The sequence below is a fragment of the Colobus angolensis genome, unplaced genomic scaffold (genome assembly GCF_000951035.1).
Source record: "Colobus angolensis palliatus isolate OR3802 unplaced genomic scaffold, Cang.pa_1.0 Scaffold129, whole genome shotgun sequence".
In the NCBI taxonomy this organism is placed as follows: domain Eukaryota; kingdom Metazoa; phylum Chordata; class Mammalia; order Primates; family Cercopithecidae; genus Colobus; species Colobus angolensis.
In genome coordinates this window covers 6,292,848-6,309,331 of record NW_012114141.1, presented here as the reverse complement: position 1 = coordinate 6,309,331, position 16,484 = coordinate 6,292,848, and the positions used below count along the sequence as shown (strand labels likewise).

At 36.1% G+C, this 16,484-nt stretch overlaps 1 protein-coding gene across 1 annotated transcript in view; it reads right to left on the bottom strand.

Moving 5' to 3' along the window:
* Nucleotides 1-16,484, bottom strand: part of KCNH8 (potassium channel, voltage gated eag related subfamily H, member 8) — a 373,663-nt gene that overhangs the window by 223,295 nt on the left and 133,884 nt on the right. Inside the window, exon 3 of the mRNA XM_011933727.1 lies at nt 10,900-11,031. Within this exon, the coding sequence (XP_011789117.1) occupies nt 10,900-11,031 (132 nt within the window). The remainder of the gene's footprint in view (nt 1-10,899; nt 11,032-16,484) is intronic.

The following is a 16,484-nucleotide window of genomic DNA, read 5'->3' as shown; positions in this document are numbered from 1 at the left end:
CAATAAGACAAGAAAAAAATAAAAGGTATACATATTGGGAAGAAAGCAATAAAACTGTCTTTATTTGCAGATAACATGATTGTATATGTAGAAAATCTGAATAAATCAAAAAACTTTCTGGAAAAAAAAAAGAAAAAAAAAAAGAAAATGCCAGGAGGCCAAAGAAACGTTACCTATAGACCTTTCTGTAGGTCTCCAGCCTATCCTCAGTGACACTGTTATCATCCATGACGGTATCATGACAGCTGTAATCCCCAAATTGGGAATATTCCTTAATAACAATGTCTAGGTAAATATTGCTGGATATATAGAACATCATCAAGAATGTATACCCATACAGGGGGTCAAGTTATATGGCTCTGCCTGTTGTAGCTCTCAGCCTGAACTTATTTATTTATGTATTTATTTATTTATTTGAGACAGGGTCTCTCTATGTCACCCAGGTTGGAGCACAGTGGCACGCTCACAGCTCACTGCAGCCTCTACCTCCTGAACTCAAGCAATTATCCCACCTCAGCTCCTTGAGTAACTGGGACCACAGGTATGCACCACCACACCAGGTTAAATTTTTTTTTCCATGTTTTTGTAGAGATAGTGTCTCCCTGTCTTCCCCAGGCTAATCCTAGGCTCAAGCAATCCTCCTGCCTCAGCCACCGAAATTGGGATTACAGGTGTAAGTCACCACCTTAATCTTCTTAATACCATATTTGCCTCGTGTTTCAATGAATTGATCGTTTAATTGCAAAAAGTTTTTTAATATTAAATTTCAAAAAGGGGCAAAAACCATGTTTTAATCTTAAAGTAATAAAACTAGAAATATACTGTATAAAAAATAAAGTTAATGAGATAATAGCTTCAGAAAGTTTTGTCCAAGGATCACGAACTACTCACCATCAGAACAAATGCAATCCACGAGAGTATTTTGGTGGCTGCAGATATTTTAAATTTTTCTTTCAAATGGAATGACTTGGTGAAGCATGCCATGACTATTACGCCTAGTCCTTACCACAGACTGTGGCAATATCTTTCTCATTACATCATACCATGGTCTCTAAAGGCAACCTAATTTATGAACCCTAGTTTGCATTATTTGTCTTTAAAAGGTTTTGGGAGAAAAAAGACATAGCGAATATGTGTAGAAACTCCAAAGATCAGTTTTTAAACACAGGTAATAAAATAAAATATAGATGTGCTTAAAATTTTTAAATCACTTCAAGCATCTATGTGAGCTCTTCAGTTCCAATGTCATCACATATCTGATAAAGAGCTGGTATAGATGTCCCTGAGGCAGAAATCTATTTCCTGGGATAAAGTATCATTTTTTATAATAATTCTCTCATCAGGCAACTTCTCTTTATTAGAAATTTCGCGTGTGTTTCCTCCATTATGCAAACAAAAGAAAATCAGGCAGAATACTTCAGCAAGTGGAAGGAACATTATTGCAATGTTCCACATTGAAAATTAAAATATTCGAGGTACATAACAACCATCTTAGATTTAATTAACATCTGATCAGTCACTTAATGTCTTTCCTTTTGGTAACTTTTTATTTTTTATAACAAAGAACTTCAATTATCTTCAAAATTTTGACCAAATTGAGATTCTTGGAAACTTAACAACAGAAGAGTTAACAAGAACAAAAAAATCAACCAACAACAGAGATTCTATTCAAAGCCAAAGGGCTATTCAATATCAGCAGTAAGAACACATTTAGAGAAGTTAAGACTAAGGTAAATACATGAAAAATTGTCTTTGAATTAAATCAAGCAGAACAAAGCCAAACAATACAGTGATCAGAATGTGCACCTGAGACATGCAGCTTTGGTAATTATGATCTGTTTATTTTGAAACAGCGAGAATGCTATGTTGTTATCTATCTCTGAAGAGCCAAGTATCCTAAATTAAACATCATTTATGCATTCATATACTTATCATCCATCTATCAAATATCTATTGAGCGCTTACTATGTGTCAGACACTCTATCTGTAAGTGTTAGAGAGAAGATCCTCAACAAAAGCAAAATCTATTCCCTGACAAAACCTAAATTTTAGTAGAAGAGAAAACACTTACAATTAAAATCAACTTTTGAGTAATATCGTGTCAGATAGGCATACATGCTACAAAACAATGTTGCTATAAAACAATGTAATGGAATGGCTGAAGATGGATTAGTTTAATATGGATGGTCGGGGAAGCCTTCTAAGAAATGTGTACGTCACAGGGCTTCTCAAACTTGGATAGGCATGTGAGTCACCTGAGCTCACTGAAATGCAGATTCTGATCAAAAGGTCTAACCTAGGACCAGATATTCTGCATTTCCAACGAGCTCCCAGGTGATGCTTATGTGTCAGTCCCTCAGACCACACTTTGAATACTAAGGATTTTAAATAAGAAATGAGAATGGTAAAAATAATTGAGACAGGAGCTCTGTTTCAATAATAATTACTTGTAGGGGTTTGGGGAAGAAACTGAGATAAGTCCAGCTTTCTTTCCACCTCATTTCCAGTTTCCTCTCACTTGTTTCATTGGAGGTCCCCTTGTGGTACAGTGGAAATATATAAGCTCTGAGACCAGATGGTCCTGGGCTTTACCCTGTCTCCACCTCTTCACAGCACTGAGGCCTTGGGCAGTTCACTTTTCACTCTAAGTCTCATTCTTCTACATTGTAGGATCCTGAGATAATATGTCTGGCATATAGAAAACAATCAGTAAATGATACCTTGATAGACACTCTAGGATGCCTGACCCAGTCTCATTCCAAGACTCTTTCCCTTTTGACTATTTCTATTTTTGAGATATAAAAGCTTAGAAAAAAAAACCCCAAACCTTGATTTATTGGCATTCCTTGGCGCTAGAAATGGGCCATGGCCATGTGACAAAGTTACGGTAAATGACGTGTTGACAGAAATCCCTGGCAGGAGAGAGAGGCAAGGGGAAAGACATTCCTTCCTGCAAACAAAGGAGAATCCTCATAGAAAGAGGCACTTGCCTTTTGTCCGTCACTCTTCTTATTGTCTGCACCACAAAAATGAGTTCTAAAGGTGCAGCATGCATCTTGCAACCATCAGGTGATAAGCAAGATGAAGAAAAACAGCACATAAAGGACAGCAGAACAGAAAGGCCAAAAGAGCCTGAGTGCCCACCAGTATTATAGTGTCTCTTTGAAATATGAGACACGGGCTGCTCAGTCCCGTGCTCTTTGAAATATGAGGAAAATAAGCCTTTGCTGTTTAATCTTGTGTTAGTTAGGTTTGCACATTCTTGTAGCTAAAGGCAATGCATATCTAATTGTTTAGAATAGCTGTTTATTATTTTATTTCTTCTGAAGTCACTTAGTAATAGGCAATGGTATGTGCAACACAAAACTTTTGTCAGTGTGATCAACAATGCCAACCTGCTGCAGCTTGCCACTTAGACTACCAAGAAATGCCACTGCATTGGAATCTTGATTTGTATTACCACTAAAGATAATGTGAAAGGCTTCACACATCAACCCCTAAATTCTCAAAACAAATTTGAAGTGCTCATTTTTTAGAAATTATAATTGAAATCCCCGCATTCTATGATAACTGATGTTGTTACCACATAATGAATAAGCCAGCATCAACCAACATCCCAAAGCAAATCTGGGACACTGAACAAGAAATAAACAAAAATAATTTCACTGGGCTCTGTGCCTGGAAAAACAAGGCATGTAGTATTATACTCAACTGGTTTGAATGGAAAACCAAATTAACATAATGAATGAAATGCTGTGAAAAATGTTTGGAAAACTGACACAAATGCAACTCAGTGTAGAGGAAAGGCACTTTTAAAAGACATTTACCACTGTCACACAGGTGAGGGCCATTGAATACAATAAATTAATAAGCAAGTATTTACTCAGTTTCTATTATGTATAAGGCAATGTAGGAAATGCAAAGAATGAAGCTGTAGGCCAATTTCAAGGCCCATAATGATTTGGGAATGACAAGATAACAGAAGTTTGATACACCGGTGCCAGAAGGTTTAGAAGATGACTCCAGCAGCAAGGAAGAGAGTATTTTAAGGGAAGGACACTTACTATGAGCTAAAGTAGATAGGGAAAATCTGACTATACAGAAAACAAGTGGGATTTTCATGATGAATAAGGTGACAAAGATACATTCCAAGTGAGGGAAAATTCTCCTGGGTAAGGAGAAATAAGAGTGTGAGCTGAAAATGAACAGGCCAGTTTGACTTGTCCCCAAGTTTCAAAAAAGTTAGAAGATGAAATGGTAGTTAGTGAGTGGAGTGTGGGGCCCGGTGTGGTGGCTCACGCCTGTAATTCTAGCACTTCGGGAGGCCGAGGCAGGTGGATCATGAGGTCACAAGATCGAGACCATCCTGGCCAACATAGTGAAACCCCGTCTCTACTAAAAGTACAAAAATTAGCTGGGCGTGGTGACACATCCCTGTAGTCCCAGTTACTCAGGAGGCTGAGGCAGGAGAATCACTTGAACCTGGGAGGTGGAGGTTGCAGTGAGCTGAGATTGTGCCACTGCACTCCAGCCTGGCAATACAGCGAGACTGCGTTTCAAAAAAATAAATAAATAAATAAAGTGGACTGTGGGGAGCTTAATAAGCTGATTCTTAAGTAATTTGAACTAAAATCTACTTACATGAGCTAAGAGCATATAAGAAAGTGCTACAATTGTGTCTCCTTAATTTTAATAATGTGATGGCCCAAAGTGTTGGTAAGTTAGTAAGATTCTCATTATTGGCTTTCTCTGCCAGCTCTCAACTGAAACTGCTTTTAGCAGCAATCCTGTAATCTTTCAATTAAAAAACCCAATGGGCACATCTCTGTCCTCATCTGACTTAATTTCTCTATGACGTCTGGCTCCGTTTTTCTCTAATGTCTCACCATTATTAATCTATCTCCTTTACTGATACTCTCCTCCTGGTTCCTCAAATGTTAGTATGATCCAGGATCCTACCCTTGACCTACTTCTTTCCTCCCTCCTATTGAAGCTCTCTTTAGTATTCCTAAAGAATCTCACCTATGATCTTTTTTTTTTTTTTTACATTACCATCAATATATTGATGGCTGTCAAATCTATGCCTTCAGTCCATAACGCTGTCTTGATCACCTGACCCTCATGTCTATGTGCCTACAAGACATGCATAGAAACCTCAAACAGTAGACCCAATACTGAGTTCATTAATGTTCCTCAGACACTTATTTCTCTTCTGCATTTACCATCTGGATTAAAGTCATTAATCATATTTTCTAGGGCTACTACAACAAGCTGCAGTCAGCCCTCTGATCTGCGGGTTCCACATCCACGGATTCAACCACGTGTGGATCAAAAATATTCAGAAAAATAATGGATGGGTTCATTTGCACTAAACATGTATAGGCTTTTTTCTTGTCATTATTCCCTAAACAATACAACTTAAAAACCATTTACATAGCATTAATATTGCATTGGGCATCATAAGTAATCTAGAGATTTTTTTAAAGCATACGGGAGGATGTACAGAATATTATATCATTTTATATGAGGAACTTAAGCATCAGTGGATTATGGTATCCTCAGGATGTAGTGGAACCAATCCAATGACACGAAGGGAGACTGTGCCTCAGACTGAGTGGCTTAAACAACAGAAATGTATTTTCTTACAGTTCTGGAGGCTAGAGATTCAAGATTAAGGTTGGTTTGGCAAGTTGGTTTCCTGAGGACTCTCCTTGGTTTGCATATGGCTTCTCTGTTTCCATGGTCAGCAGTCCCTCTGTGCATTCACACCCCTGGTGTCTGTTTGTTCTAATCTCTTCTTGTAAGAGTCAGACTGGATTAGGGGCAACCCTAACAACTTCATTTTAACTTAATTATTCAAAAGCCTCATCTCCAAATACAGTTAAGGCTTCAACATATAAATTTGTGAGTGACATGAATCAGTTCATAACAGCCCTTAAACCAGAAAGAGGATTCCAAAAGATCTCCTTTTCCTTCATCTCTTATGTCAAGGCCAACCTGTTCTAACTCTGAAATATATCTGCATACCACCTAAACTCCTTAGGGTTGAACTTCAACTTCATGACTTTTCTTATGAAAAAAGGTCAACTACTTGCTGTTTCATCACCTAAAATTAACATTCTTTCCTTTCAGTCTTACTCTACACACAAATCATCTTTCAAGATTTGCTTCAATATTATTTCTCCTGTGAAGTTCTTCTTGACTCTGCTCTACCTCTTGCTGACCCACTGTATCTTGTTTCCTTGTCTGAGAAGAATTTATTATTTCTGCCATTCTACTATCACTGAACATACTATATTGCAAAATTGGATCTGTGTCCACCAGAAGATTATGAGCACTTTGCAGAGGGCAAGTGAGGGAGAAAAAACATAACGTAGGCTCTGAGGTTTGGCTGCATGAGTGTAAATCCTAGGTTACCTTTTTTTTTTTTAAACTATGTAAATTTTGTCAAGTCACTTAAATTCATCAATAAATGGGAATAGGAATAATACTTATTTCACAGAGTTATGAGAAGTAAATGAAGTCACCTATGTGAAGCACTTAGTATGAAGCAGAGACTCAATGAGAGCTAGCTATTTTTATAAAACCTATAGAATATAACAACCATGACCACATCTTTTATTGAGCATATTCTATATACCCTGTGCTATGCGAATTGCATATATTTTCTATTATAAACTTATAACAAATGTAGGAGATAACGTATGAGTACCTCCTTTTATAGATGGAGAAACTCAGTTCCTGAGACAGTAAGCAGCTTCTGGAAGGACTAATAGCTAAAATTTAGTGAAAAGGATTTAAGCTGAGGCTTAAGATGTTTCCAAGCATATTGTCTCCATTTTGACATCTCCAAATGCTAATGCAATGCCGGGGTCAGAGTGGGTGCTCAATGAATATTTTTTGAACGACTTATACATTATTAATCCACTTTTAAATTTACATTAAATTTTAAATATAATTTTTAAAACTAATTTAATTAAATTTGATTTTAATTAACTAAAAAAATTAAAGCCTCCTGCTGAGGCTATTTTCCTTCACTCAAAGGAAACAATTCCCTCTGAACCACTCCATCCAAAGGCCCTCTGTTCTCAGTCTTGTGAATGTTTTTCCTAATCCTTTCCCACCATTGAGGACCCGGTGTCCAAAAAGACACCGGGCTTACTGTACTAAGCAGACATTCCCTCTCCTCTCCTCCCCTTCCCTCCCCTTCCCTCTCCTTCCTTCCTTCCTTCCTTCCTTCCTTCCTTCCTTCCTTCCTTCCTTCCTTCCTCCCTCCCTCCCTCCCTCTCTCTCTCTTTCTTTCTTTCGTTCTTTCCTTTGTTCTTTCTTTCTTTCTTTCCTTTCCTTTTTTTTTAATAAAAAGGACATATTTAACTGCCAGCCAAGATTTTTGATCAGCAACAAAAGAACCTCAATTGCCAAGCTGATTGACATATAAATCCAAATTTTTTATCAAAGTGTTTCTTAACTGAAAGACATAAACAGGGCCTTGTATTAAATTCACTCCATAAGTAACCCTTGACATGAACATAGAAGTAAGTGGTGTACACATTATTTTTGGAATAGAAGTAAAATATATGCCAAAAAGGAAGGTAGTTTTAAAGGTAACAAAAACCATCAGATTTCTGCTGCAGGCTCGCGCTCTCTCTCTCCCTCTCTCTCTCTCTCTCTCTCTCTCTCTCACACACACACACACATACACACACACACCAGCAGATGCACCAGCTGAAAGCTACTGTACATACAAATAGTAGTTTGAATTTTGTGCTCATCTTCTACTAATGCTGTTCATTGACAAAAGGCCTACATTATATTCCACACCTTGTTAGCCTCTTCTATAAAACAGGTTCCTCATCTAAATAAACTCCCTCAAAACATAGATAAATAATTAAAGTATTTTTAATAGAGGTCCATGCCATTTATATCTCTTAAATGAAACCCATCATATGAACCTCAGTATTAATTAATTTAATTAACATGAACCTTATTTCTACAACTTAGATGAACTTCAGTGATGCATTTGCAGAAGATGCAACACTGGGTCATGTCATGCACTCGTTTAGTTTTTTTAATGTTATGACACAATACTGCTACAGTTACATGGTGACATTTTAATAATCAAACACTTATTTGGAAGTTTTAAAAATATCATATGTTAAGGTGTGCCTTTCCTGTAAGACATGCCATCAATTGTTGAATTTCAATGTGTTTTACTCCATTTAAGTGCAGATAAAAATATTTTCTTTTTCTTTTTCTTTTTTTTTTTTTTTTTGAGACAGGATCTCACTCTGTCACCCAGGCTACAGTGCAGGAGTGTGATCACCAGTCACTGCAGCATTCACCTCCTGGGCTCAAGCAATCCTCCCACCTCAACCTCCCAAATAGCTGGGACTACAAGTGTGCACCACCATGACCCGGGTGATTTTTAATTTATTCTTTATTATTTTTTATTTTTGGTAAAGACAGAGTCTTCCTATGTTGCCCAAGCTGCTATCAAACTTCTGGTCTCAAGCAGTCCTCTTGCCTTGGCCTCCCAGATTGTTGGTTATTTTTAAATTATCATTTTATAACTGTGGTTACTTACAATAGTTACTTTGTCTTTCTAAAAATACTAAATACTTTTATGGGACATTTATAATAAGGTAGCAATAGAAAAAACTGTTCTTGAATGTTCAGCATATATTAGAAGTAATATTTTCATATGAGATAATGTTGAGATAAAAATACCTAGGGACTTACTAACAAATATTTCAAAAAATTAAATCATATTTTGCATAATATAATTAATGTTAAAAGTGTTTTGCTATTTTTTATTTAAATCTTGCAAGAGATAGTCTTTACATTGCACATGTTCCCTAAACAAAATGAGAATACTATTGAGCACAATTTAATATATGTATTTAAATACAAATGTAAAACTCATTTTTAAGATAGAACTTTGGATAAGTTTGTTACTGGTTGACAGTTTTCAAATGGATGTCCTTCACTTCCAAACCACAGATGTAATCTTTCAAGTGCAAGCAGCTCTACTAGTGTGACCCGTTAGTCTCTCTCTGCTCCTTAACTTAGCTATTTCAAGGGAAAGAAGAAGAATACAATTCGATTAAGTTGGGAAGGTGATATGGACGTGTATAGGATAGCCCCTTTGTCTTCCCTCTCTTTAGGGAGCAACTATTCTGCTCTGGTTCTCCAGACATTAAGTTACATAGTGAGAGGCTCTGCTTTGGCCTCAGTCCAGCTTTGTGACTGAGGGGCAACTTTGCCTAAAACTAGAGCTCACTAGAAGGAAGCCCACTTGGAGGTAGAGATATTTCATGTTTTCCTTTATTAGTGTCATCAGAAATAAAGGTGACATTTGGTTTCCAATCTACTCATTTCTCATTTTTCTTTTTCAGCTGATTCAGAACGTGGATGGCAAAAGTGAGTATTTTTATTGAGCTCTCTCAAACTCCAAATGAAAAAGTATACTTCACCGCTTTTACTCATTGCAGTCCAGCAAGATGGGGATTTCTCCCCTATCAAGAGACATAAGGAACATAAGACAAAGATAATTAAGGAATTTGTATAATACCATTAGGCATGGTCCTCATATTCAAAACAAGTCAGTTAAAGGTTAATAAAACTACCTTCTTTCAAGCAAAATACAAGTCTTGTATTTCTTTCTAAGGATTGTGTTATATTTCTATTTATCCACACATATTTGTGAATGTACATAATATCAATATGTATTTATATGTTTGAATAATCCTATTCAAAGGATCCTTACCCTTTGTGTTTCTGTCTTACAAAGAAAATATTAAAAGCAAAAACTGTACACACCAATTTCCATACTTTGTGGAACTTACATTGGACAGGTACTACACTTGCTCTAAAATTCAAGTAACTTTAATTTTAGGATGTCTCTTCCCTTGCATATGTAAAATAAACCACAGAATTTAGTCATGCTAATATACAACAAAACAGACATGCATTTGCAAGGCTTTCAAATACTAGAAGAGAGAGCACCAAACTATGATGTCTGTTCATTTGGGTTGTCATTTCAAGAGACATAATGTATTGGAAACAATCACACACATTTTTAAAAAGAACTGGAATGAAAGAGTCCATTCTTAAAAAGACATAGCTGTTGAAATGTCAAGTAGCTGATTCTAAAAAAGAACTTACTACATAGGAAATCCACAAAGGATAATTGCTTTTTCCTTGGTGACTAGAATCCTACTGCTGTTTAAAACAAATAGTATCAGCAGGTTTCAGTGTTAACTTATGTCAGCTTACATAAAATGCAAAGAATTTCTAAATAACTTATAATCAGAAGATACAAGGTAAACAACACAAATTCTTAGACTCCTTTAAAGATAACTGAAAAGCTTGTTTATGTCTTAAAACAAAGTACTATATTTTTATTTACGATAAGGTACAGGATTCACATTTGTTTGCAACATTCTATTCTAACAACCACTAAGCTAGACTTCTTACCTTTGTACATAACTACACTTTGCACATCTAAGTTTGAGCTGCAGCAATCTAGAGGAAATGGAGAGATGTATTTTTAGTCACTTCCTCCTAACGTTACTTATCCCATCCATTAATTTTTGACTAATACAATGAAGTGGTGTTAATCCTTATATTGTGATAAACTGTTTTCTCATCCTCATCCTATTAACATAGGAATATGGACTTTTAGTTCCTGTCAAGTGAGTCTTTATTATAAAGATGATAGAATGTAAATGCATGTGAGTCTCTGTGATTTTGGAATATGCACCAAATACTGACTGCTAACAGTTATGAATATTTATCAGTTGCTGTTATTAAAAATGCATTTTTCTCTCCAAGAGTTTTTAAGTAAACAATTTCAAAATGTTACTCCATCTGTCAATGTTTTCTGAAAATGGTACAAACCTTCTTTTTTATCTTCTGGAGTAATCTTCACTTTTGTATCTGTTATATCTTTGAATGAGGCCAGAAAAAGTACTACATCTCCTTTTTCATTCTTTATGGGAACAATATCCAGTAGGCACCAAAATGGAGACCCTGCAACAGTAAAAACAAAAAAACAAAAAATACAAATCAACCATTGCCTTGTGTTATTTCTATGGAAATCTCAATCATTAATAAAAATAAAGCCCTTAGTGTTTTCTTCAATCCCACAACTCCCTCCATCTTAAAAATGTCAGTTTTCAGATTCCATAAATTTCTATCCTATATGCATCTCTCTTCATTCCAAAGGAAATGCTTTTTCTGAAAATAAAGAAGTATTTTAAACAAAAATACTTGTCTGTGCTGAGACATTTCTGCTTACATTATTCAAACTGCATTTCTTCTTTGGACTTGTTGATGTTGAAGCATTCCACTTTATGAGAGATTGCCCCTTTCCACCCCCAGCACACAGTTTTCTTCAATAAAGACTTTTGTTTGGTATGAGTTTGCCAGAGGTTTATATAGTCAATTTAAAAATCAAAGCTTGCACAACAGAATGCTAAAATAAAAAAAAATGAAAAATACCAAGTTTGGGGGACCATGCATAGCCACTTAAACTCTCATACATTGCTGGCTGGTTGCAAATTAATACATCTACTTTAAACACAGGTAGTATTAAAATTTAATCTCACAATACTACATTATACATCAGCGTGAATGAGTAGGACTTACAATCATCTGAAACCAAATGGATGAGTATCACTAATATAATGTTGAGTAAAATACCTAAACACAAATGAGTAGAATGCAGTAAGAATTTGTTTACATTAAGTACAAAAACAGGCAGAACTAATTTATGATGTTAAACGTCAGGTTAATGGTTACGTTAGGGAAATTGTGACTAGAAAGGCATTCAGGTCTGGGAGTTGTAGGATGCTGGTCAAGTTTTGTTACATGATCTTTATGTTGTTTACATAGGAGTGTTCAGTTCTTAAATGCTTACATGTATTTTTCAGTAAGTATGTTACATTTCAAAAAATATTTGAAGAAGAAATAATCAAATTCAATTCAATTTTTGAGCAAAAAACCATGAGAAATATCATTAAGATTCAAGTTCAAAATATAGCAGCCAAATGGTATTGCCTAAAGCTTATATTTTCAAGTTTTAAATATATTTTAAAATATGTATTTTAGAAATATGTAAAAAATCTTGCACTGTTTCCTACTGAAAGGCATTTTGAAAATGATGATAAAGTTGTTGTTGCTTAAAAACTAAACTATTAATCTATTCATAAATAATTTTCCTTCATCATCTTTTCATGAGGGGAAAAAGACTTCAATCCTCTGAATTCTCATCTTATTTGCGTGTTGATTTCAAAGTCAGGGTACAAGACAAAAATGTAAGAGGGTCAGAAATATCCTTGATATTTTGAGTTGTTTTGCATACACTGTATTAGATCTCATAATTTCCAACACAGCTGATGTATTCATCCAGCCTTGGGATCCATCATTCTTTTCTGCAGTTAAACACCAGGTGAAGCCATTAATTTATATTTGGGAGCCATCTGATATAAAAGTCAATTTTATTGTAGCTGCTGCTGTATTTGTTTAAAAGAATGGTTGGATTATGTATGATGTGCTGCTCTCATAAGTTACACATGAAATATAATAAAATATGCTTGCTCTTCTGTATTCTCCCAATAGTTTTAGAGTCATGATTTCCTCATTTTTTTTTCCCTATGGTATCCCATTTCATTCATCTGCCCCAGTGTCTATGCCATGGCAATCTCATTTCAATAGCTCATCACCAGGCTCTAGAAGACCTGGGATCTAACCATGGTTCTAACACTAGCCATGAAACGATAGGGAAGTCAATTAACCCATCTGGAACTTGGTTCCCTTCATTGTAACATTCTCACATCCTTCACTCCAGTAGTGAATACAGTGACCCCAAAAATGCTGAGACAATAAATCAACTCAAGTGTTCGTGATTCATGGAGAAGCCTCAAAAAGCCATACCCATAGCCAAACACGCTATCCTCATCATCCCAGAATGGTTCTTAATTGAAATTTTATCTGTGGTCACCATTTCAGATTGGGAGCCTTTTTCAATGCTGTAGCTATGATAGAAACAAAAAGACCATTGGGCTAAACTAATAATCAGATCTTAGAGAAAGTAATAGTGGGAATACAAAGAATGGTATGAATCTGACATTGTGGTTGAAATTTTAAAGCACCTCTCTCAATTGCACCTCTCTCTTGCAAGAACATCACCAAATCATAACCAAGGCTATTAATTTTCCTGACAATATTTTATCTGTGTACTCAGACAAGTATCATTACTGTTTCCAAAGAGTCTTTGCATAGGTGCACCAAAGTATTTTGGAGAGAGCCAAAACCACAGCATGAGGTGAAAGCCAAGGAAATAGCTGTTGATATGGCAATATTCACTGATCATCCTTTGAGGCACAGCCATCATTTCACATTATATTCTAGAAGAACTGAAAGCTTACTTTGGGATATGTCTTTTAACTTACAGTGATGTGATCACTGACATTTTATAAATTCAATAACACTTCATTAATTCAGATCTCTCTAAATTCAAGCTTTGGAATGATTTTACATGAACTAGGCTGATGTCTACCTTCCCAGTGCCTATATGACAAAAAAGCTTATGAAGGAAACAGTGTAAAGGGCATAAAAACTATTTCCTTCCTTCCTTCCTTCCTTCCTTCCTTCCTTCCTTCCTTCCTTCCTCCCTCCCTTCCTTCCTTCCTTCTCCCACTCATGTTCAATGCAAGACCCTTTATACTTAGCATGCTTTCTTATCCTCTGCTTCTCTGCTTTCCTAAATCTTTCAAGCAAGTACTCCACCCTGGATTTCTAATGACACCTTCTACCTCTTATGAATGCAATAATTCAAGGCTATTCTCCAGGATCTGGCTCTTCCTCTCTTACCTGTGGGCACAATGATGATCAACTCTCTCAGTCAAGAGCAATTCAAGCCCAGCGCAACAAATCTCTGTTAGGGTTAAGGTGGGAGGCTGCAAGTCCCTCAGCCTCAAATTCAGAGACATAAATGATTTATAAGAGCAGAGTTAGAGGGCAGACATTTCATGAAAATTTCAACTCCTTCTTTATATAGCAGCAGTAATTACCATGTGGGTTGGAGAGTGCCAACACAGATGAGACTCTGACAGGATTTACGTTAATGACACCTTTAATTTCTATGGATAAATACAATTATGGAGAGAAAACAAGGTTTTTACCTTATATGCGAAAATCTACTTTTGGAACTGAATAGTTACACAAAAGCTCAAATCCGGTGGAATGTCCCTTGTCTCCATTTTGGTACTTTTTTCTTCTTCATTGGGAAACAACGATGCAGGATAACTTGACTTGCTAATATTTTTGTTGTTTATTTCTTTTTATTGAGGTAAAACATACATATATAGTTTACCACCTGTGCCTTCTTGTTTTTTAAGAGAAAGTCTTACTCTGTCACGCAGGTAGGAGTGCAGTGGCATGATCACAGCCTACTTTAGAGTCAAACAATCCTGCCACCTTCCAAGTAGCTAGGACTACAGACGTGAACCACCATGCCTGGCTAGTTTTTTGTAGAGATGGGGGTCTCACTATGTTTCCCAGGCTGGTCTTAAACTCCGGGCCTCAAGGGATCCTCCCACCTTGGCCTCTCAAAGCGCTTGAATTACAGGCATAAGCCACCATGCGCAGCCCATCTTTACCATTTTTAAATGTACAGTTCAGTGGTAACAAATATCTTCATAGATATTTTTCCCTTCATCCCCCTGCCTCCCCTTCCTAGTCTAGGGTAACCAACAATCTACTCTCTGTCTTCATAAGATACACTTTTTTAGCTCTCAAATATGAATGAGAACATGCAATATTTGTCTTTCTGTGCTTGGCTTCTGTCACTCAACATAAGGGCCTCCAGTTCCATCAATGTTTCTGCAAATGACAGAAATTCATTCTTTTTTATGGCCAGATAATATTCCATTATGTATATATACCACACTTTATCTATCCATCCCTTGATGGGCACTTGGGTTGATTCCATAACTTGGATATTGTGAGTAGTGCTGCAACAAATACAATAGTGCAGATATCTTTCATATATTGATTTCCTTTCTTTTTTATATATGCATGGTAATGGAATTGCTGGATTACATGGACGTTTTATCTGTGGGTTTTTGAGGACTTTTCTGCATAGTGGCTGTACTAATTTTTGCTAATATTTATAAGTATTAGAGAACTCACATGCTTTCCAGACGCCACTAAAATATACTTGTCCATAGATAAAAACTCATAACAGTTAACTAAAAATAATGTTTCTAGTATGGGTTCATGGTTTGGTAACTTAATAACCTAGTAACTTAATACAAGCAGGTATAAGGGAAATTGAGTTGCGAGTGGTCCCATTCTCTTTAGTGACTGCGCTGTCATGATGGGAAATAACTGCATTGCTCAATATAACACAATAGGTCAAAGTGAGATATGGACACATTTGATGTTCTCTTGTTTCTAATATCAAGCAGGATTTTGAATAAATTTTTAATGATAAATACATAACATCTTTATTTTTTGAAATTATAGCAACAATATAATATCCCAAGGGTTAAGAGCATCAGCGTTATGTGACCTAAACATTTTCAGGCGTTCCTCCTAGTTCACATAAAGTCTGATGAATCTTATTCTCTACAACCATTGTCTCAGTGCTACTTCATGATAAAATAACAGGCTTGCCAGTTTTTAGAAATTGGTCCAGAGAAAATACATATATATATGTATTATATATATACACGCATACATAAATATATAAAATATATACACACATATATATATATACATATATACACATATATATACACACACACACATACATATATTGGGGTGGGAGTGGGGAAGAGCTGCAGTTGAGTAAACAAGGCTGCTATGAATTGTGGCTGGGTGAAGGGACACTCATTTCTTCAGCAGAAAGAGTGGGGCAGTAATTTAGTCCTAACTGAATCTACCAGAAAGCTCCAAGTTGCCCCTCCTCTTTATCATATTTGCTACTGTTTTGTTCTGGTTTCAGTCATCTTCTGCCCACTTTTCCAAAGTACTCTTTCTGCCTCTAGTCTTCCTCCCATGCTACTGCCAACAACCTTTGAAAACACAGGATCCTGATTAAAAACACCTGACAGCTTTTCACTATGCTCAAATCAGCACACATTCCAGACTCTAATCAATATGGAAAGTGTATTTCAAGGGAATAGAAAATACAGGAATGTGATGGACAGTGCAAAGAGGTAAACTAAAAAAAGGTGTCATGTTAAAAAGGAGGGGAATGTTCCCTGGAATACACAAAGCTGCTTGGCAAATAAGTCTCTACAGCATCCTCACCAGCTGTTCCTGATGTTTGTACTACATTAAGAGATGAAAGTAATGTTTCTTTAGAAAATATGAGGTAAAAGCTTCACCTTATCTGCAGTGAATATTTCTTCCAGGGACCATCTATATACAGTGCAGCCCACATAGGCTGTAAGTCTTTGCTCAGTCCTCACTGA